Below are 24,858 nucleotides of genomic sequence, written 5' to 3'. Positions count from 1 at the left end.
CCATCTTTTGTTTGACCACTTCCAATTTGCCTTGATTCATGGACCTGACATTCCTATACAATATTGCTCTTTACAGCATGGGACCTTGCTTCTAACACCAGTCACATCCACAACTGGGTATTGTTTTCACTTTGGCTCCATCCCTTCATTCTTTCTGGAGTTATTTCTCCACTGATCTCCAGTAGCATATTGGCCACCTAACGACCTGGGGAGTTCCTCTTTCAGTATCCAATCATTTTGCCTTTTCATACTGTTCTTGGGGTTCTCAAGGCAAGAATACTGAAGTGGTTTGCCATTCCCTTCTCCAGTGGACCACATTCTGTCAGACCTCTCCACCATGACCTGCCCGTCATGGGTGGCCCCACAGGGCATGGCTTAGTTTCATTGAGTTAGACAAGGCTGTGATCCTAGTGTGATTAGATTGACCAGTTTTCTGTGATTATGATTTTAGTGTGTCTGCCCTCTGATCCCTTCTTGCAACACCCACCATCTTATTTGGGTTTCTCTTACCTTGGATGTGGGGTATCTCTTCCCAATACCTCTCTTCCAAAGTAAGGAGCAGCAGCTGTGCTTTGCCGGAGCAGCCAGGAAGAGATTTTCAGATTAAGAAACATCAATTCAGAGAAGGTAATAAATGCCCAAATTTACAAATTTAGATGACAGAGTCACTTCAAATCTACCTGACTGAATAGTTCCTGCCTCCTCTAACCCACTCATTTATCCTTTAAACCAGTTCCCAGAAGATGAGTGCTGAGGCTGCTCTGGAAACTTAGATACGGTTACTCTACATTCAAAGAGTTCAGGCAGGTTATGAGGAAGACAGAGTGTAATGAAGTAAATGCTCATGTGGCAAGTAAGCAACCTCAGGAGGACAGTAAAAAGAAAAGTTCCGAAAGGATCCAAAATAATGTCTAGTCTTGAAAGAAGCAGACAATTTTTTTTTCTGTTTTTGAGTGGAAGGAGAAATGAGGAACAACATATCTTGCAGAGAAAGATCACATACAAAAGGAGAAAAGTGTGAAAGCATAAAGTGAGTTCTAGGACCATGAATGGTAAGCAATTTGGTGTAGACATAGAGTGCATTGGGTGTGGGATGGAGGGGGAGGCAGAGTGGAGAAGGTGGTGAAGAAATTACTTTAAAAAAAAAACAGGCAGAAGCCAGATCACGAAGAGACTTGTTTTTCATGTTAGGAGTTTAGGTTCTGTCCTACAGATAATAGGGAACCTACTAAGGATTTTAAGGAGATGTGTGATAGTAGGAGATTTGTATTTTATAAATATAATTCTGGTAGAGGTTGGGATGGTGGGGACTGGAGACACAGAAGGTATAGATTCCAGTTAGAAGACTATGGTGAATATTCTGGCAAAGATAATAAAGGCATATAATAAAGCAGCAACAGTGGAAATTGGGGTAGAAAGGAACATAATGATTTTAGGAGGCAGAACTTAGAAGTTTTAGTGATACACCATTTCTCTTCAAATTAAGGTTGATTTGAAGGTTCTGATTTGGGCTTTTGAGTAAATGTGATTAGGTGCATTAGAAACAGAAAAAGGGCATGGTCAGTGTAAGCAAGATGAGATTGGAAAGCTGAACTTCATATGCTTGTGGGGTAAATAGTTGATATGTTCAGACAGTAGTGACAAATATGGGTCTAGAGTTCAGAAGAGATTTGAGCTGTACATGGGCATATGGATGATGTCAGGTCTGTAGAAATGGACGGGTTTGTCCAGCATTACACGTACAGTGAGAAAAGAATGAAGGATTGAACTCCTAGCAAACAACAGCATTTAAGGCACAAGGAAAGGAAGAAAAATTAGTACTGAAGACTCATGTAGAATTATTTGCTCAGATGTCAATATCCCACAGGGCTTCCCTTGATGGCTCAGATTGTAAAGAATCTGCCTGTGATGAGAAGACCTGGGTTCAATCCCAGGGTTGGGAAGATCCCCTGGAGAAAGGCATTGTTACCCACTCCAGTATTCTTGCCTGAAGAATTCCACAGACAGAGGAGCCTGGCAGGCTACAGTTCATGGGGTCACAAAGAGCTGGACACGACTGAGAGAGAGACTTTTACTTCAGTTTATATCTTTTAAAAAATTACCAAAAGAAAAGGGAAATCATCAAAAGGAAAGAATAAAAAAATACTAGAATTAAAAAAGCAGTGCTTATCCTAGTCTATTCACATTCTAGTGTTTTAGCAGCAAAGGTTAGTCAACCACCAGAGCGGTATAGCTAACAGACAGACTAAACTGACGCTTGCAGTTATTGAGATTATGCTATAAAATGTCACAAAGAGATAGGGCAATGAGAATTAAACTTACTAATAGAACACAAATCGTGATATGAAACATGAAATTAAAAACAAACAAAAAACTGGGACTGAGTGAAGCAACACCCCAGAGAGGAGAAGAGAAAATACTAGTGATGGAGAAGGATACAGCAGGGCCTCAGGGCCTTTGTTATTGCTTAGTTTCTTTGTCTTGAGAATGCTTCTCCTAGAATTGTCACTTGGCTGCTTATTCTTTTAGATTTGTGTAAAGGCTACTTCTTCAGGGAAGCCTTCCTAAAACCCCTAACCAGGCTAGGGCCCCCTACTGTACTCTCCGTAAGCCTTGTGTGTGTTAAGTCGCTTCAGTCTTTGCGACTCTATTGACTTGAGTCTTCTTGGCTCCTCTGGCATGGGATTCTCCAGGCAAGAATCCTGGAGTGGGTTGCCATGCCATCCTCCAGGGGATCTTCCCGACTCAGGGATCAAACCTGTGACTCTTAAGTCTCCTGCATTGGCAGACAGGTTCTTTACCACTAGCACCAACTGCAAACTTTGTACAATTATACTAAACCATGTAGTTTAACACTAAACCCTATCTGTTTTCTTCATAACACTTATACAATTTATAATTATTTGTTTATTTGCATCATTATTTGCTTAATACCTATTTCTCTAAGGCCTAGAAAGATTAAACAACTTGGCAAAGTTATACAACTGTTAAATAGCAAAACCCAGGGTTGAATGTAGTTCTGATTTGAAAGCCTGCATTCTCCAGTCACGCCACACTGTTATGAAGAAGTTAAAAGATGAACAAGCTGCTATAGTAGTTTAAATCAAAGACCAAGTTGGGCGATCAAGGATGGAATCATGAAAAATATAAAGTATCATTTAAGTTGGGCTTTAATGGTAGACAGGTTTTAAACCAGTGGAGATGGAAGGAGAACTTTTTATTTTTTGGAGAAAAAAACCATGTTTGGAGGAAAAAGGACAGAACATTTAGGCAGGAATACATAGGATAATTAGAGAGGTGTGAAAAGAATGTTCTAGACTACAGAATGGACCCAAATATATCAAGTTTGGGAGTTTGGGATTAAACACGTGAGCAAAGGATAGCCACTGAAAGTTTTTGAACAAGTAAATGACATGATTAGTAAAGCCGTGATGTCCTAGGGGGTTGACTGGATGTTAAAGAATGGGACAAAGTCCACTAAAATAAAAAACAATTATTAAAAGGAAATGTATGAATCACAGGGGGCTTCCCTGGTAGCTCAGACAGTAAAGCGTCTGCCTGCAAAGCGGGAAACGTGAGTTCAATCCCTGGGTTGGGAAGATCCCCTGGAGAAGGAAATGGCAACTCACTTCAGTACTCTTGCCTGGAAAATTCCATGGACTGAGGAGCCTGGTAGGCTACAGTCCATGGGGTCGCAAAGAGTCGGACACGACTGAGCGACTTCACACTCACTCACTCACTCACACTCATGAATCACAGGAAGTCAGCTGTAGGGAATAGCAGTAGACCTTAAGAGAACTGAAAAGCTTACAGACAAGCATTCTTTCCACACATTTGTACATGGATTTGTGTGTGTATATCTCTGAACATCTCCATTTTCTGGATGTCTATTATTTCTGCAATTAATTTTCTTCACTCTGTTCTTGATTCCCAATTCTCCTAATTACGGCTTTCACCTTGTTCTTGATTGAAAGAGATGCAAATCTGGCCCTAATTCTTCATTCCCAATACCATATAATTATAGATTCTGGTCTTCATGGTTCAAAATTTGAGAGACGTATCTAATTTACATGACTCTTTATAATCAGTTGCTTCAAGGGTAATCAATGAACATAGCTACACAGGTTTTACCCTTCTGTTATCAGGTATTGGGAGTTGGTAGGGACCTATGCAATTGCAAGGAAAGAGGATGTAGGCTGGATGGACACTCCAAAATATGTGTAAGATGGATTTGAGTGAGGAAAATAAATGCTGGTAGATCTTTAAGGAGGTTATTGTAATAATCTAAATAAGGGATAAACAGTGGTCTTGATAGGTATGGAAAAGGAGAGAAGTCAATCACCAGTGAGGATCAGGACAGAATTTTAAAACTGATCAAATTGGGGGGAGGTAACTTAGAAATAATTCAAAGGTATTTCTGAAGTATCCACACTGTGGGCTAGGAAAATGTCTGTTATAGTTTCATAACACATTAGGGATTGTGGGGGAGGTCTAATACACCCATCTTTTGTAAGAAAATAAAACAGACCAGAGTGAAAATTGACTTGTCTTGAATAGCAGCCAATTAGTGACAGAGTGACAGCCATCTATGGGGTCGCACAGAGTCGGACACAATTGAAGTGACTTAGCAGCAGCAGCAGTGTGACAGAGTAAGGAATTAAGAATCAGGAAAATTGAGACTTGGGCAGTAGGTGGTAATAAAAATTGGACCTTGGTGGGGTGGGGTGGTATCCCAAGATTCCCAAGGAAATGGATAAAAGCAATATTCCATGTGAAGAGTTAAAGATGCAAAATGAAAGATACCTATGGTAGTGAAGTAAAGATGAAAGAGTAAGAAAATTGGGCCCAGAATGATAAAAGATGAAGTAGAAGCTGGTCAGGACTAAGTAAGGCTAGCCACAGTTAGCTAGGTATAGAACTTGAAAGAAATCAAATTAGCCAGGAACCAAGAACAGTCTGGCTCAGTACGTAAAGAATCCACCTGCAATGCAGGAGACTGCCTGCAATGGGCTGGGAAGATCCTCTGGAGAAGGAAATGGCAACCCACTCCAGTATTCTTGCCTAGGAAATCCCATAGACAGATGGGATTTAGCCTGCCTATATACAGCCTGGCTGGCAGGCTTCAGTCCATGGGATCACAAGAGTTGGACATGACTTAGACATGACTTAATTTTCACTTGCAAAAGTATACAGAGTATAAAACAGTAAGAAATGGAGTAATGATGTAAAAGGACACATTTCCCTTCTCTCATACCCTAGAAGCAGTCTAAAATTCTGCCATAATCAGGAAAACCATGAGGACTTGGTTATTCTAAATAAAGAATCTGACTTAATTCAAGGTCACATTTAGGATAGAAGATCTCAAGATAATGAAGAATTCCAGGGATTATAAGTGTGCTGGGTCCTGGGACAGGACCATGAGTTGTCCGTTTTCTATTCCTCACAGCTCCCTGAAATCTTACCTGCTTCATTTATTTGTTAATTGATTTTTTTTTCATTTCTGTAATTAATAAGTTTCTACTGTGTGACAGGGTCTTTTCTATAAATAGCCATCACTCTCCCTCTTAAAAGGTTCAATTCAAAGGTCTCTTTGTCTGTAACTTCTACCCAAACCCTCTAAAAGCACATTAAAATCAGTTGCTCCCTTCTCTGTATTTCCATATCCTTTTGTTTTTGACTCTGTTATCCATATCATTTATTATAGGGTGATTTATTATAGGGTGACAGAGTGAGTTGCTTATATGACTATTTCCTATATGAGTATATGAGATCCTGGAAGATTGAGCTATCAGTGTTCTCCACTGAAAATTAATGCTGTGCCCTATCATGAGAAAGGGATTTAGAGTAGTGTTGTACATAAGAGTACAGAGTCTAGAGTGAAATTGTCTGTGTGCCTGTGCTCAGCCACGTCTGACTCTTAGTGACCCCATGGACTGCAGCACACCAGGCTCCTCTCTCCATGGAATGTTTTAGGCAAGAATACTGGGGTAGTTTTCTATTTCTTCTTCCAGAGAATCTTCCCAACCCAGGGATAGAACCTTCATCTTTCTACATCTCTTGCACTGGCAGATGGGTTCTTTACTGCTAGAGCTACCTGGGAAGCCTCCAGAGAGAGATTACTAGCTTTCAATTCCAGCTCCACTTGACAAGAGACAACCTATCTAGCCTCTTTGAGTTTTTAGTTCCTCATCTGTAAAATGGGGATAAAAATAGTACTTGCCTTATAGGTAGTCATGAGGACTGAGTTAATAACCGAAAATAATTTAGTGCCTAGTATTAGTTCAAAAAGTGTTAGCTAGCATTATTATTGGAGAAGGCAATGGCACCCCACTCCAGTACTCTTGCCTGGAGAATCCCATGGATGGAGTCTGGTAGGCTGCAGGCCATGGGGTCGCGAAGAGTCAGACATGACTGAGCAACTTCACTTTCATGCATTGGAGAAGGAAATGGCAACCCACTCCAGTGTTCTTGCCTGGAGGATCCCAGGGACGGCGGAGCCTGGTGGGCTGCCATCTATGGGGTTGCACAGAGCTGGACAAGACTCAAGCGACTTAGCAGCAGCAGCAGCAGCAGCATTATTAAATTAGGATTAGGCCACAGTCACTTGGGATTAGTATTTCCTACATCCTATTTGGTACTTCAAACTGAGCATAACCAGATTTTTTAGAAGGAAGATTTTCAGGTTTCCCTTTCTTTTTTTTTTTCTTCCCACATTTCATTTCATTCTCTTCTGAGTTGAACTTCTTGTACAGAATGTCTCTGGGAAAGATTACTTATTAAAATAAGAAATAAGTTTACTTATGAAATGTCATTTGATAATTTAGCTGGCATGAAGTTACCATACCAATACACACAGGGTATAACAGATTGAACTCAAGAAATTTAAAATGACAGAAGAATAAATGCATTATCATAGGCAGCAGCAAAGACAACTATGACTCAATGGCAAACCATCCAAATTCGACTGTAGGTTTGACCATACCATTTTTTACTATCATCATAATTGAACTCTTGGACATCTTTGTTTATTTCTTATTATGGCAACATTACTAAAAAGAGTGCTTTTTGGGAAAGAAGGAGGAAGCAACATGTAGGCTATTAAAACAACAAAGGAATGGCAAACCAGTCTGATTAGCTTCATCAGGAAACAGTTTATATTCCACTAAAATTTGATGGTGATGCGTTTCTTAATGAATGCTTTATTTTTTACTTTTAAAATTTCTCTCTGAATTAACAAAATTTTGCTGGGAAAAGGTAGTGATTTCAAAGGCAAGTTGAGACCTAAGCCACCAATGCTACTGTGGAAAGATATACCTTACATGTACCAATGGAAAAAAGAATGACTATTCTTTATAAAACTCATATACCTTCTCATGTAACCTCTAAAGAAAAAATAGCTTGGAATCACACTGTGATTTGCCTGTGGACAGGAATTCCAGGGTAGAAGACCACACTCAGGGTTCTAACTAGTGCACTTATTTGCTCTCTGGATCATCCAAGTACTGGACAAAGAGAATAAAATGCTTAAAAGTGTATTTACACTTTAAAATTCACAGTGAGGTGAAGTGAAGTCTCTCAGTCGTGTCCGACTCTTTGTGACCCCATGGACTGTAGCCTACAAAGCTCCTCTGTCCATGGAATTTTCCAGGCAAGAGTACTGGAGTGGGTTGCCATTTCCTTCTCCAGGGGATCTTCCCAACCCAGGGATCAAACCCAGGTCTCCCACATTGCAGGCAGACGCTTTACTGTCTGAGCCACAGAGAACTTTCCAAATATGATCTCCTTTATTGGTCATATTAGGAATTAGCTATCCCTCTCTTCCAGACAAGAAAATAAGTATCAGATAAGATAAGTGACTTATTTAAGTTCACAAATCTAATAAACTGCAGAAACAGAAATAGAACTTGAGGATTTTTGATGCCATGTCCTAGGGAGTCTCACCTATCCCTGAAGCTGCTTTAACTGATACTGAGGACTTCGATGCTTAGGTTCCCTGCTCTTCAAACTGAAGGGCAGAGTACAATTGATTCTCAGTAATAGCTAACAATTTATAATTGTTTTTCCTGAATTTTTATTTTACTTTGGCCGAGAATGTACACATCTTTTTATTGATTTATTTGTTCAACAAGCAATCATTAAGCTCTGGCCATGTACCCAGTACATGAGTCAGAATAAAGGTTACATCATAGAGTTAGCCAGGGAATAATGTCTATATGTTTAATCAATAAGGATTAGACATATCTAAGAAGCTTCTTCCCACCCCCCTTTTCCCATTGAAAATTGATAGTATAAGCCTTCTGTCAATGTTTGATAATCAATGCATTAATTATACATTTTGTGAATTTGAATCCAAATCCCAGTGACCTGAAAAGTGATCAGTATATTTCTCTGATTTTTGCATGAGCTTGGAAACTCCAAGTGAACTTCAATATTCATTAAAGTAAAATATGATTAATAGGATTAACATTGGCTAAACAAAAATAAAGATGATCATCATAAATATTATTCACTTTCACCATAAATATTATTTACTTCCATTTCAAGATGAGAAAGATGCAGCGTAGAACTGTTCAAGTTTACACAGAAAGCAAGTTGTAGAACCAGGACTTGAACTAAGATCTTTACATTAAAATAAATTTAATAGTTAAGATTAAATGGTCATTTTTTTCCCCTTTGATGTATCCAGAGAATTGAAAGAGAAATGGAATTAAGAATAGCTCTGTATGAAATATGAGCAGTTTATTGAGGAAAATAATCAGACTTTTTTTTTAATTCAGAGATATCCAGAGCCAAAATCATTTTTAAGCCTACACAAATCGAATATACATTAATCTGCAAAATCTAGGCCATGGCCATTTTGTCAAAATTAAATGCATAAATCTTTTTCCTGAAGAGCTTGAGTAATTTTATATGTACCATTTCTCATCTTTAAAGATTCTTAATTAGTAAAACTATTGTATGAGTATTTTTTTTTCAGAGTATCCCAAGGAGGGCAATGTGTATTTTCTAATTTACCTGAGTATTTTAATATTAATGTTAGACCGTTTTGGTATGGGAGATTCATTTTTTTCATTTCAACATATAATGCACATAAAATTTTTTGAGATGTTAAATTCTTTATTCAAACTAAGCCCCCAAATTTGTGTGTATTTTGCATATAGGACACTTCTCAAATTAGAGCAACCACATTTCAAGAGCTCGACAGACATATGTGGCTAGTGGCAACTATATTAGACAGTATAAGTCCAGGGGAAAAGATAAATAGTAAGCAAGAGACAAGAACAGCACAAACGCTACGACAAGCTAATGCAGTGCTATGGGAGCAAAAAGGAGAGAATCTCAACTAATTTGTGTAGGACTGGAAAAAAATTCCTAAAGGAAGTGACATTTCAACTAAGCTCAAAAGGAAGAGCTGACATTAGCCACAGGAAAGGGTAGGTGTAGGGAACTTTAGTGGAGGGAACAACTGTATATGTGTTATTTACATGAAAATTCCTGGCTACGAGTTTTAAATAGTGTGTATAATCAGTGAAGTCCTTCAGGTTGTTTTTGGAATTATCTTACAAATTACTGACTTGGTAATTTACAAAGTAATTCATGGTAGTTGTAAGTGTTCTGCCCAACTGAAAGCCCCAAATCTGTCTTCTGGAACTCCCATGATTGGGAAAATACTCAAACTGTAGTCATTTGTACTACCAATGGCACTAGGCTTCAGGTTTTATAAATACAGCTTAATCACTTGAATTATTATATAATTCCACTAAGTATATTGTGATTAGAAGAGTGGTGGTCTTTCTTGTTGTGATAGATTATTAGTATTTTGAAAGCAAAGGAAGCAATTTAAATGTTCATCCATATATGGGTTTTACTATGTGTCAGGAACACTGGCATATTTCCCAAAGTGCTTGATAATATTGAACATATTTAGCATGAATTTATGAAGAACCAGAAAAGACATTCAAATATAATCCTGCACATTATAGCCTGATAAAATACAGGTTTGTTAAATAAAGATATTGCTTAGGAACTGTACTAGGTTGAACAGTGTCCCCCAGAGTTCATGTCCACCAGAACCCTGTGAATGTGACTTTATTTGGAAATAAGAATTTTGCAGAGACAATCAAGATAAGATGAGTGTGTACTGGATTAGGGTAGGCCCTGTATCAAACATGACTGATGTCCTTATAATAAAGGAAAGTTGGACACAAAGACAGATGCACAAGAATACCATGTGATGATGGTGTGGCCTGTAGATTTAGTGATGCATCTACAAGCCAAGGATCACCAAGGACTGTTGGAAACTCCCAGAAACTAGGAAGAGTCAAGGAAACATTCTTCCCCAGAGCTCTGCTGATACTTTGGTTTTGGACTTCTGCCTTCCAGGACTGTGAAAGAATAACTTTGTTGTTTTAAGCCATGTAGTGTGTGGTGCTTTGTTATAGCAGCACTATGAAACTAATACGGGAAACTTCTTGGGCTCTCCATTGCTTCCTGTATTTCCTTTATGAAGCAGCTCTCTTAAGGGACTTCTGTTTAAAGGACTTCACAGATTAATCCCTTTCTCTACTAAACAAATTGCATTCTACTCTCCAGTGTTCCATATAGTCCTGCTCCCACCAAAAGAACCATAGAACTGTTTGCTTACAGCCCAGGACACTTACTATTGTTAATACATAATTTAATGAAATATCACATGAATGGGTAAAATACGAATACAAAAGGAAACACAGCTGCTGTTTCCATGGATACTAAGTTGGAGACTTTGGAAACTTTTCTCTTATAAAGGTAAGTCATGTACAAATGCAATCAAATTAGATGTGGGTGAGGTAATTATTAAGACAAAAATAATGAAAATCAAGAAAATGTGCTCATTCAGATTGCTTTGGCAGTCTCTTTAAATTCTTATTTAATTTTAATAAAAGCAAAATTAGAGCTTATAGAATATATGCCACAGGTGTGGTTATGTAAGGTATGGTTTATGTAACACACACACACACACACACACACACACACACACACATATATGTTCTATAATTCTCCACTTGAATCAACTTTTTCTATGAGCCACACAATCATAACTTAAAATTACAATAAATAAGAGTGTTACAACTATAAGTACAAGTTTCTAATACCATGTTTTTATTCTATCACTTATTAGCCTGTTAGTTTCATGAAATAGAAGCTTTCTGATTTGCTTCTCATTCTACTTTTAGTATTTAGTAAAATGCCTGGAATATAGCAGCCTCTCCCAAAATATTTTTTGAATAAATAAGCACAAAATGGAAAACAATTTTTTCTGTTTTTCCCTTCTCCAAAGAATTATATCATCATCAGTAAAGTTGTATTATATGGGCTGATTTGAGCCATAAAAATGGATTATAAAGCACTCAAGTTTTCAATGGCATTTACCTAACATGGGGATTTACCTACACATACATGAAAATTCTCATGTTTATATCATTTGTCTTGGCCAAAATACGCTTTTCACAACACGATTTTTCTGAAAACACTTAAATTGTTCCTATTCTACAACTTCATATAATTTCTATTGAATACCATACTGTTATTTTCCCAAATTCATAGATTAGAGTTCTGAGACAGAAAAGCTAGCTTAATTTCTTAAAGGCAGATTCTCAATGATGCCTCAAATACATGACTTTTCAAATTCTAGATCTGATGTTGTCACTGATTAAGTTGTACCACTGAGGATACTGCTCACCATCCCTTGACTTGGTTTCTTCAATTATCAGATAAGGTTCTTTGACTGGATGATCTCTAGGATGCCCTCTAACCCTGAGTCCTCGTTTTTCAGCACCGAAAGTTTTGGATTTTCTTATTAATAAAAAATAACGTGACTTCTCACTGCTTTTCTTTCCAAAATGGAAGACAGAGAACACAGCTAGTCAATGACAGAAAGGATAAGGTGGAGATAGATGTGTTAGTACGTATGGAGTAGGAAGAAGGGAAGGCACAGAAGACAGGGTGAATTGATGTCAATCTGCTGGTATAAATGCTTTGGGGGAGAAAATCATGGAATATTTTATGCTCACATAACTGCAAGAATTTACCCTTACTTGTTACAGGAATTTCAATAGTAAGAGGAAAGGGCCTTGAGGTATATAGCAAAAAATTAAAGACTTGGTCCACTCTTCATATTTTATGATTAGTAGCTAAGTAGAACATAGTCTTATTAACTTATGTTATAGAGCAATGGCTACAGGATCTCTAAATCTTGATCTTAGTGAATTTATATTGTTTTATTCCTTGAACTATGAATAATATTAAGATAGAGGCAACTAAAACTAGGTTCTTTTTACAAGCTACATAAGTATTCCCTTTTTTCCTTCTTTGGCTACTTAAAGTAACTTACTAAGAACTTTTGAAAAAAATCTTATTACCTTTGGTAAATGAAAATGATGTAGGATTTCAGATGGTCTAACAAGATGAAGAATTTACCACTGGAATTCTGTTAAATAACTGCAGGAGTTGTATTTTTGTCTTAGAAAACTTTCATCATGGAACACAGCTGTGAAACAACTTTGGCTTCAAACAGAAAGGCTATAATAAAGCACCTCCTAGCTAGACTTAAGTTCAAGAGGTTTATAGTGGCGAAGAGCAGAAAAGATGAAATGTTTCAATAAGCCCCTCAGGCTGATTTAGTTAGCATTCACAAAGTAGAATAACCTATACATCACATACTCTTTGTTAGCTGGTTGTTTAGAATAGATGGATGAGTCACTGGATTTTATTTTAGCAGTTGGGCAATGCAATTCTCCTTTTGCCCAAAATATTAAAATGCAGAAATGTGAAACTAAGAGAGGTAATGTCAGATCTTATACAGGATGCTTATCAACTACTGTGATGGATCGAGAAATTCTTCCACTCCTGTCATTCCACATTTCACCTTGGTAGGCACAAATGATAAATCACCTCATGCAAAAAACAAAAAATTCTATTATTAAACTAATCAGCAAACTACAGTATATTTTAAAAAATTGTTTGTGGGAGAGAGGTGTTGGAGGGGAGAGGCTTGCAAAACCAAAAAAAGCTGGCATAAGAGAAGGATAGACAAGATTCTACCCTGCATGATTTCAAGTACAGATAAATCCCTCTGGGACTTCAGGGGATTTATACATACACACACATACACGCATATATGTATATATATTTTTTCTTCTCTCAGACACTGTTTAGAATTAATGAGGGTACCTGCAACAATGCTGGCAAGCTGCTGGGTTCTGGTGATGGGGTAGAGGCCGCGTGCTTGAATGATTGCTGAAGCGATTTTCTTGGCGTGCTTCTCCTCTCCGTATGCTCTCAGGATGGACGCAAGTGCCTGTTGATCTAACGCGTTCACAACATCCGCTGCAGTGGGCATATCAGGGTACCTAGGCACAAGAAGGGTCAGTTAGTACACTGATGTCAGTTGTCATTGATAAGAGGTAAAACTTCACGGAATTGAGATCAAGTCAGGCATACACACATAGTCTAAGAGGGCTTCTGAAGCGTTTAAAGTCACAGACTGAAATCTTACACAAATGAAACAGATTTTTCATTTAAAATACCCATAATGATGGAAGTGGGACTGTGTGGGACATTCAATAAGGTCCAGGGCAGCAGAAAGTTAAAATACTTTATTAGCCTCTGGTTCAGAAAGAAGTTATTATTTCTTATGGAGATTTCTCCTAAACTAAAATAATGGGAAATATTTTAGATTTAGTTTGTTCAAATTTAAATTACTGCTTGAATTTTTTATTTCAGTACAGAAGCTAAAAGGCTTACTGATATTAAATGAGTCTATATCTCAGGAACTTAACTAAATGTAAGGATATAAAGTAACCTACTACTTATAAGAGGGTACAAATTAAATTCAGAAAGTCTAAATAAGAAGATGCTGCTGGTCAGTTTCCCTCACAAAAACTAGAATGACCTTAACAGTAATACCATATATTACTTCAAAATGTTAACAATAGTGGCGTACACACTCATGACAAAAGTCACCATGGGGTAAAACCTGATAGTTAAACAACACTAAACAGGCCTATATGGCAATTTCAGGTGGAGGAGATGAAGCAATTTGACCTCTGGTCAAATAGAATAAATTATAGTCACAAGAAATAATATTCACTTTGTCAGGTCATTCCAATATACTTTACTTTAGGGAAATGGGTCAAGGAATGATAAGTGTGAGCTGAGATCTTAATTATTAGAAAGACAACTTTCTAATTATGAGAAAGAACTGTACTATTATGCAGCTAATAGTACAGTTCTTGCTCCTGTAGTTACTGTGTTAGATTGATTGTTGGTACCATACTGTAATGACTTTAATGAAGATATGGTAGCTTTAAGACCTGACTGTCAATCAGAATGGGGTTGTCAACAAACACCTGAATCCATAAATATAACACTGCAACAAACAAAAACACCAAAACAACACTAAGCCTTTCTAACACGTCTAGTGCCTCCAGAAAAAAACTTTATTGTTATCCTTGGCTTGTCCCCTATATCGCCATGACCGCCATCTCTTTCCTTCTCTGTGCGTGCATGTGTGTAACCTTATTTTCCAGATCCTATTATTCATTTTTTATGGCTGCCATGGTACCCCCAGATCAATGAACATCCTATAAGGTGGCCTATTTCCATCCAACATGCATTGCTCCTTCAATAATGGCTTTAAGGATACAGGTTTAATCTGTAGAGTCAGATCAACCTTGATTAGAATCACAACTGTGCTACTCATATTATGTATTTGTACCTATTGGAGCCTCAATTCAAACCTGTAAAACGAAAGTAACAATACTTATCCCACAGAATTGTTCAGAGAACTAAGGGTTCATGCACTTATAAAATAGACAGCATAGTGCCTGGCACAGAGAATCTCAATGAATGTCACTGTCCTTTCAGTTCAGTTCAGTCACTCAGTCATGTCCAACTCTTTGCAACCCCATGAATTGCAGCATGCCAGGCCTCCCTGTCCATCACCAACTCCCGGAGATTACTCAAACTCATGTCCATCGAGTCGGTGATGTCATTCAGCCATCTCATCCTGTCGTCCCCTTCTCTTCCTGCCCTCAATCCCTCCCAGCATCAGAGTCTTTTCCAATGAGTCAACTCTTCGCATGAGGTGGCCAAAGTACTGGAGTTTCAGCTTTAGCATCAGTCTTTCCAAAGAACACCCAGGACTGATCTCCTTTAGGATGGACTGGTTGGATCTCCTTGCAGTCCAAGGGACTCTCAAGAGTCTTCTCCAACACCACAGTTCAAAACCATCAATTCTTCAGCGCTCAGCTTTCTTCACAGTCCAACTCTCACATCCATACGTGACCACAGGAAAAACCATAGCCTTGATTAGACAGACTTTGTTGGCCAAGTAATGTCTCTGCTTTTGAATATGCTGGTTGGTCATAACTTTCCTTTCAAGGAATAAGTGTCTTTTAATTTCATGGCTGCAATCACCATCTGCAGTGATTTTGGATCCCCCCAAAATAAAGTCTGACACTGTTTCCACTGCTTCCCAATCTATTTCCCATAAAGTGATGGGACCAGATGTCATGATCTTCGTTTTCTGAATGTTGAGCTTTAAGCCAACTTTTTCACTCTCCTCTTTCACTTTCATCAAGAGGCTTTTTAGTTCCTCTTCACTTTCTGCCATAAGGGTGGTATTATCTGCATATCTGAGGTTATTGATATTTCTCCTGGCAATCTTGATGCCAGCTTGTGCTTCTTCCAGCCCAGCATTTCTCATGATGTACTCTGCATAGAAGTTAAACAAGCAGGGTGACAATATACAGCTATGACATACTCCTTTTCCTATTTGGAACCAGTCTGTTGTTCCATGTCCAGTTCTAACATTGTTTCCTGACCTGCATATAGGTTTTTCAAGAGGCAGGTTAGGTGGTCTGGTATTCCCATCTCTTTCAGAATTTTCCACAGTTTATTGTGATCCACACAGTTAAAGGCTTTGGCATAGTCAATAAAGCAGAAATAGATGTTTTTATGGAACTCTTTTGCTTTTTCCATGATCCAGCGGATATTGGCAATTTGATCTCTGGTTCTTCTACCTTTTCTAAAACCAGCTTGAACATCTGGAAGTTCACGGTTCATGTATTGCTGAAGCCTGGCTTGGAGAATTCTGAGCATTACTTTACTAGCGTGTGAGATGAGTGCAATTGTGCGGTAGTTTGAGCATTCTTTGGCATTGCCTTTCTTTGGGATTGGAATGAAAACTGACCTTTTCCAGTCCTGTGGCCACTGGTGACTTTTCCAAATTTGCTGGCATATTGAGTGCAGCACTGTCTTTTAGAGATTTTCTATTGCTAGATTTTCCAAATGTCATTCTTGGCCCAACCAAAAAATTCCTGTTAGATTTTTACCTAGCTGTTAATTCAATGGCCCAAACCACCAAGCATCAGAATGAATCTTCTTAGCGATGATAAATTTAGACTCACAGGGTATATCCAGTTCTACCATAGAATATATGTCCAATTCTACTAGGAGAATCCTACGATTAGTATGGATGTACCTAGCAGTTTTTTTTTTTTTTTTCTTTAACCTTCTATTTTTGAATAAGAAAATTAAAAGAGCATTTTACTCAAATATAGTTCAGTGATTTTATTTTACTGTCATGATAACACTGAATAGTGGTGTAGAAGTTTCCAGAGGGCAAATGCGGCAAAAGGGACAATATTCTGGAAAACTGACAGGCTGCTAGGAGGTGTCAGATGTTGTTGTTGTGTTGTGTAGTTGCTCTGTCCAGCTCTTTTGAAACCCCGTGGACTGTAGCCCCCCAGGCTCCTCTGTCCATGGAATTTCCTAGCAAGAATAGTGGAGTGGGTTGCCATTTCCCCCAGGGGATCTTGCCAACCCAAGGATCAAAGTGAAAGATTGTTGCTATGAGCTGTGAGTGGTGCCGGGATTCTTGGCCTCTAGAGGAGAGGAATTCGATCAGGGGCCAGTGAAGAGGCTTGATCGTTCAGAGCTTTTGTGTAATAAAATTTTATTAAAGTATAAAAGACACAGAATAAGCTTCTGACATACACATCAGAAGGGGGCAGAAACAGTGCCCCCTTCACAGTTTATAGCAAGAAGTGATAATACCTATTCAGTTCAGTTCAGTCACTCAGTAGTGTCCGACTCTTTGCAACCCCATGAATCGCAGCACGCCAGGCCTCCCTGTCCATCACCAACTCCTGGAGTTCACTCAAACTCATGTCCATCGAGTCGGTGATGCCAACCAGCCATCTCATCCTCTGGTGTCCCCTTCTCCTCCTGCCCCCAATCCCTCCCAGCATCAGGGTCTTTTCCAATGAGTCAACTCTTCGCATGAGGTGGCCCAAGTATTGGAGTTGAACTTCAGCATCAGTCCTTCCAATGAACAGCCAGGACTGATCTCCTTTAGGATGGACTAGTTGGATCTCCCTGCAGTCTAAGGGACTCTCAAGAGTCTTCTCCAACACCACAGATATCAGCAAGCTGCTAACTAGAGAAAGGAAATGCCTCAAAACTGAGAGTGGCACCAGGCCCCTCACCCACCACATGCATTTTGAGATCGCACTGGCACAAGGTGAGTCATCCTGGGTCACAAAACAATTGACATGAATCTTGAAAAAAGGCAGATTTCCAAGCAAATACATAGTTCATTACATAGCTTAAGAAAAATATTTCCATAAGAAAAATGCATTGGTTACTTCAAGGTTTGAGAAAAGTTAAGTTCAGGTGGAACCAGGTAATGGCAACACAGAAGTTTAAAAGAAACCTTTTAATTTTGTATAGAGAAGGGGGAAAAATGTCTGACACTTGTAGTTTGTTTCCTCCTGCTGCTTAAGAGAGAGAGAAAGAAAACGTGCAGTCTATGACACTTGCAGTCTATTTCCTCCACTTGGGGACCCCTAGCCATCCTGCCTTTAAGCCTCTCAAAACCCGCGTCTTCTGCATTGCAGGTGGATCCTTTACTGTTGAGAATAGGCATTCAAATAGTAGAGAAGCTAAGATACAAAATCTTTCCCTCCCAATTGAAAGTTATGAGATCTTGTCATTCCTCCAGAGATCACCCACTTACAAATTACTACACTCAGGAGAGAAAAAAAAATTAATGTAAGTAGCAATCTATTCATTACCTTCTAGTGAAGAATGCAACTGACAGCAGAGCTAGACCCACAAGTCCTTGTAGCTCAGAACTTCTTTCTTCTACATAAGAACTTATTATAATCTGAAAGCTATTGCTGAATTTGGGATAGTACAGAATAAACTATGCTATAACATTTCAGTGTTAAATAGCAACAGGTTAGGAAAGCCTCTTGTATCCATCTTTAGCACAGGGAAATATCAGCTTTGCTTTCAGGATTTGTCTGGCCAGATTTATTGGCTTGGACTCCCTCTTCCCATAATACCACTTAGATTAGCATTAAACATATTTTCATCTCTAACTTTCCTTTTTCTATGAAGTCATGTGAACCAATTTCTCCTTTCTGAATGCTATGTAATTCCTTCAGATCTGTTAACATATCTTATTAGTCTATGCTATCTACCTGGAAGCCATCCTGCTTTTCAATATATATTTGCTCAATACTATTCTTATCTATTAGATATTGACTTAGAGTTTAATTCTCAAGGGCTTATTTTCATGTTCTTAGGGGAGAACCTCAGAAACTCTCGATTCACAGACTACAGCTGGATGATGATTTTACATTAACAATATGGAGATTTACTACTACTAACTCAAAGCGTTGTTCATTGTATTTTACAAGGCATTCTTAGCAAGACACAAGAACAGCAGAAATTTGCTTGACATTTTATTACCTCTGCCCAACAAACTCAATCTCCAAACATGAGAAGATAGTTGACCTTTACTATTAGTCACCGGCCTTTAAAGGATTTTTATTATTTTCTTTTATGATCACATTCTTCATTCCATGAACGCCAATTTGTGCAAAAGAAGGTATAAGGTGCAGAACAAAAAGGTTCCAACAAGTATGGGTCACACTCTAAGTTAGCAGGTCATAGCAAAACATGGGCAACAGTCTACGTGTGAATAATTTCCAGGAGATGAAGAAGTCTGTGGGGGGAAAAGTCAAGGTCAACTCAATATTACATTGTTGACTTAAATTGGACATTAAACTTCTCATATATAGGTCCTTCTGACAGACTGGAAGAAATGTTGAAAAATCTATGTTTCAGTACAAATGTTTGTGCAGGTCTAGGACTGCAGATTAGTAATTCAATAGTTTACAAATTTAGATATGAGAAAGTCTAATGTTCTTTTTAGAAAGTAAGCTTCCCAAATATATGGATCATGACACATAATTTGGTGGTGGGTTTGCATAAAATGAGAAAAAAAAAAATGTTTAAGCCTTGTTTTGTAGATGCAGGCTATTCAGTTCCTGGGCCAGAGTTGGGCAGAAAGACAAGTGCTAATCTAAGCTTTTATAATTATTTAGATTTAAAAGAAGTTATCCTATACTTTCCTAGAATGTGACCCTCTTTGTGGTTATTTACTATATATTACCTATTTAAATGACGGAAAACAAATGTAATTCCAAGGTGGTGAGGAATGAAGAAGAAATCAAAAGCTGTCTTACACACAGCACTATGTCTGATTCAGTACCATAAATTTTAGATTCTCTGGAGAAGGTTGAATCTTTGTGACCATACAAGAAACAGGACAAAACACACAATCGCTGACCTCTGGAATCTTGCCTTTATGCAGTATTCAAAAGAATATGGATTAAGTAAAGTCCCTTTTACTTTTCACAAAAGGCATAGTTGGGTCTGCACCAAAATGCAACCATTGTTTCTATACCAGATTTATCAATATTAGAAGACTAAAAGATCATATTGTATCTGTAAAAAAGAAAATCAATACAAAAGTTATCCTCTTCACTATTTTGTGTAAAGACAGCAATGATTTTTCTTTTAGAATCCCAAATCTAGTGAAAGACTAAAGTCTATAATGAGTAGCAAACAAAACTGATTTATTATGTATGGATGGTGTTAGGTGTGGGCGTGTAATGGGAATTCTACAGTCTTAAAAGGAAATTAAATTCAGAATGTTTTTTGAGAAATTGATTTTTTGCCGTGAGGAGAAAAATGCTTTATCAATACTCACCTGTCACCATCCATTCTCATGTCCAAGGGGCCATCCTTCCGAAGGGAAAAACCTCTTTCAGGGGTATCAAGTTGCATGGAGGAACACCCAAGATCCAAAAGAACTCCATCCAAAGTCCCTGGCTGTACTCCAGCTTTCATTAGTAAGGCTTCTGCCTGGCTGAACTGGCCTAGGATAGCTCGGATCTGTTTACTGGGAATAAGACCAGGAGATGGAAAAAAACACTTCTGTTATATTAAAGTCTTTCTTAAGGCCCAGGATCAATGAAAGGGTGCACACTCTATAATTAGCTTATTAAACCAATATATATTTACTAACTGCCAGTCACATGCTTTGCACTATATAAAGACTTTTGGATAAGGAAAGTGTATCTTTGGTTTCAACATCAGAGGTGGGTTAACATAATTTTATTCCTGCTAATGAACACAATTTATTTATACCTGTGTGAAGGTATAGAAGTTCATGAATTAGAAAAATTCCCTTGTCAGACCAGTCCTTTTATTTTTTTCTTAAAAAAAAAAAGGTTCTTAAATCTATGGGCTGGGAAACATATGCCATTCCATCAAAGGAACAAACCCTTGTGCAGTGTTTGTGGGAGTGGAAACTGGTCCAGGGACTATGGAAAACAGTATGGAAGTTCCTCAAAAGATTAGAAATAGAACTACCATATTATCTAGCAATTCCATTTCTGGGAATATATCCAAAAGAAATAAAAACACTATGTTGGACTGATATCAGCACACCCTCATATTCATCACAGTATTATTTACAATAGTCAAGACATTAAAACAACCTAAGTGTCCATCAAAGGGAGAATGGATAGAAAACTTGAGATGCATATGTATTTATATATCTACATATATATATGTATACATATATTATTATTCAGTCATAAAAAAGAAAATCTTGCCATTTGTGACATGATGGATTGCGGCATTATGCAAAGTCAGAGAAAGACAAACACTCTATGATCTCATTTATATGTGAAATCTTGAGAGAGGGAGGGAGGGAGGGAGTGAAGGGGAACTACGCTCGTAAAAAACAAAGAGAGGAGACTTGTGGTTTCCAGAGGTGGTGGGTGAGGAAACGGGAACTGAATGAAGGTGGTCAAAAGGTACAAACTTATGGATAAATCAGTACTAGGGATGTAATGGACAACATGATGATGACAGTTAATACTTATTTATGTGTAGTATTTATGAAATACTATTTATGTGTAGTATTTATGAAAGTTGTGTTTATGTGTATTTCTCTTGTATTTATATGAGATGATGGGTGTTAACCATGTGGAAATCATTTCATAATATATGTAAATCAAATCATTGTGCTGGACACTCTAAACTTGTAAAGTGTTAAATGTCACTATATATGGTGTTATGTATCACTGTATAATTACTATCTCAATAAAGCTGGAAAAAATAAATTTATCCTAGTAAATAAATTTAAATATAGTATGTAATAAAACAGAAAAAGACAGGTCAAACATCTTCAAGACAACCATTTTAACTTTCTCCATATTCTTCACATAATTCAGGATAGAGGAGCTATGCAGCTGCACACTTGAATGAAACTATGGCTAAAATAAAATGCCTTCTTGAAGAAATAATGTTTTAGCTCTCAGCAGGGATTCTGAAGTGAGTGAAACATTCAGAATCAACAGACAGGCAAGGAGCTGGGATCACCTTACAACTATGTTGATTCTCCTTCCTACACAATGTGAGATGCTGCCTTCAGGGTTCTTTAGAAACCCAAGGGCAACTGGCACACATTTTGGAAGGGGAAAGAGAAGGGGAAAAAAAGAGTCAACACTGCCAAGACCTCATTCTTCCATATACAGGTGTGTGGAGTAAGTGTGGAGTTCAACAGTGTTGGGAATTCATATTTATTAGATTTACTTATATGTGATGTTGTTTAAGGAGAATTTCACAGCTCATTGGCAATTTTTTTCTCAAATTTCAATGGAGAAAATGATTTTCAGATTCACTCACCAAATATTCATTGAGTATCTGCTATGTGTCAGGCATTATGCTATTCTGAGGTAAACAAAGATTAATAAAGCATGGCTTTCTGAGCTTTGAGTTGACAGGAAGAGATGTATAAATAATTTGCAAAACAACCGAATGGGTACTAGAGAAGAGAGACAAACAGACTGCTAGGTCTGTATTTGGAAAATATAAAAGCAATGCTAATGCTAGCATCGAAAACAGAACTAGTAGAATCTTGGGATTGGATGCCAACTCACAAATCACTTATTCCAATTATTTAACTGATGTTTCAATCTTTTCCCTTTCCACCATCACTGCTGGGGGGCAGAGGAGGGAGGAGACTCTTTTAATCATTTTTCATTCATCCCACTGGTGAGGAAGGGATTTCCATTCTAAGATTATGAAAATGGTCAAGCGAACACTCGGCACTCAACAGTGGACAGATGAGATTGACAGCTTATTAATCACATCCATTCACAGCTCAGGGGAGGACACCAAATGCCATGCAAGGCTACACAGGTGCTGCATTCTGGAACAGAGTGGACTGACAGAGGCTTTGGGAGGCAGATTTTACAGTATCAAGAGAGTGGGGTGGCACATGCCCACAGATGAATGTGTTGGCTTGTGTGAATAATCCCATGTGCTGGAAGGGAACTGAAACCTGCTAATCAGGGATAAGCAGGTATTATGCCTGATCCCTTTGATAAGGAGTGTTGTTTGGTTAGGAGCCTTCTCAGTGGAAGCACAGTGGGGTAGAGAACTTGCGGTTAGGCTATTCAGAGTTCTTCCAGTTTGCCCCAGATGTCAAGAATACATCTGGGTGTATTCTTGGCTTAAACTTGATGGCTTACATCACGGTCACTTAGCCTGTGTTGGAACATTCCCAGTAATAAAAAGTCACTACTGTTTTTTGTTTTGTTTTGGTCAGTTGTTTTTTAGTTAAGTTGATGGCTCCTGCCTCACTATAACTTTTGTCCCAGGTAGCATCCCATGGAAAACAATTAAAAACCATGGCAGCCTCTTACACATCTATTGTTAGCTACTGTAGTGATATTTGTTGGCTACCTCTTAGTTGCCAGTCTCTCTGTTACAGAAAATGAAAGTGTGAGCCTCTCAATCATGTTCAACTCTTTGCAACCCCATGGACTGTAGCCCTCCAGATTCCTGTCCATGGAATTCTCCAGACAAGAATCCCGGAGTGGTTTGCCATTCTCTTCTTCAAGGAATCTTCCCAACCCAGGGATCGAACCTGGGTCTCCTGCACTGCAGGCAGATAGATGCTTACCATCTGAGCCACTAGGGAAGACTCTCTGTTCCAACAGGAACTCAAAATTTTTTTTGAGGTCCCGTGTATTTTGGGAGAGACTGATCATATTGATGCTGGTTTACATGTCAACTTATCTTGGCAAAAGTACCTGATTATTTAATAAAATACTGATTGATGTATCGCTGTGAAGGTTTCTTTAGATATGGCTACCATTAAAATCAGTTCTATCTAAGTAAAGAATGGGCTTCCTTGGTGGCTCAGTGGTAAAGAACATGCCTGCAATGCAGGAGAAGCAGATGTGGGTTCAATCCCTGGGTCTGAAAGATCCCCTGGAGGAGGGCATGGCAACCCACTCCAGTATTCTTACCTGGGAAATCCCATGGACAGAATAAAGGATATTACTTTCTGTAATGTAGGTACGCATCATCCAATCAGATGAAAATCCTTGAGAGCAAAATATGAGGTTTCCAGAGGAAAAAGAAATTTAGTCGCAAGACTATAGTATTATCTCCCATCAGAGTTTCTAGTCTGTTGGCCTACCCTACCATTTCCCCATAATGCCAGTCAATTCCTTGAGACGTGTGTATGTGTGTGTGTGTGTGTGTGTGTGTGTGTATCTCCAACTGGTTTCTTTCTCCTTGATAAGCTAATTGGCACACATGACCGTATGGCCCCTATAATTTGTTCTAAGATTGGCATGTGTCACAGCTCTGGCCAGTAAGGTACAAGAGATATTTCCCAGGGATTTGAGGGAAGAAAATTCTTTTCTTCCAATGAGCTATGGGAAGAAAAATGTTTTTTCCAGACTCTCACTTGATATGAAAAAGCACATAGCCCTGATCACTGACAGCAGATATCTTGACTCAAGATATAGCAAGGGTGGAAGCCAATTTGGCCAAAACTCTACAAAGCAGAGAGAAAGATTAAACAGGCCGTTAGACTGACCTCACCTAAAATCCAACTTGTCTCTGAACTTTCAAGTTAGCCCATAAATTACTTTTGTTATTTAAAACCAGTTTGATTTTTCTTTTACTTGCAATGGAAAACATCATAACCATCACAGCTATCACGCTCCTCTGGTGTTCATTTCTCCACATCACACACCTCGTGTCTTCTGCTATTTTCCATACAAAAAGTCTTTTACCATATAGCTACTCTTTTCTAAATGTGTCCCAGTTGACCATGTGCCTCAATCTGAACTCCATAATGATCAGCACGAAATAAATTCTTGCCTCTTTGTTCTAGTTATGATATTAACACAGCTCAAAATCAAAATGATTTTAGAATTTGTTTCACACTGTTGACTTATACTATCTAAAACTGTTGTACGTGACTACTAAGTCCGTTTCCTCCATATTGTACTGTGTGGTTTTGTTTTGTTAATTATTGTAGATCCAGTACAATTTCTAACCTACATATTTTCTACAACCTTTAGGATCAAGTTATTATCCTGAACTACAGGCATCTTCTTTACACTGCAGCAAAAGCCTCAAACAAATCAC

General features: G+C 38.2%; 1 protein-coding gene across 12 annotated transcripts in view; it reads right to left on the bottom strand.

Moving 5' to 3' along the window:
* METTL15 (methyltransferase like 15) overlaps positions 1 to 24,858 on the bottom strand; it is a 370,583-nt gene that overhangs the window by 178,489 nt on the left and 167,236 nt on the right. For 10 of the 12 annotated variants that reach the window (NM_001079782.2, XM_059874789.1, XM_059874791.1 and 7 more), the window contains exons 4-5: positions 20,105 to 20,296; positions 13,210 to 13,388 (exon numbers count right to left, since the gene is read on the bottom strand). In NM_001079782.2, coding sequence (NP_001073250.1) covers positions 13,210 to 13,388; positions 20,105 to 20,296 — 371 coding nt within the window. Of the gene's footprint in view, positions 1 to 437; positions 566 to 13,209; positions 13,389 to 20,104; positions 20,297 to 24,858 lie in introns of those variants that run through there. The other 2 variants (XM_059874793.1, XM_015474807.3) reach the window with 2 other exon arrangements.

Source organism: Bos taurus, chromosome 15 (genome assembly GCF_002263795.3).
Source record: "Bos taurus isolate L1 Dominette 01449 registration number 42190680 breed Hereford chromosome 15, ARS-UCD2.0, whole genome shotgun sequence".
In the NCBI taxonomy this organism is placed as follows: Eukaryota; Metazoa; Chordata; class Mammalia; order Artiodactyla; family Bovidae; genus Bos; species Bos taurus.
Note: the sequence above shows the minus strand (reverse complement) of the source record. Positions and strands in the feature narration are given on the sequence as shown.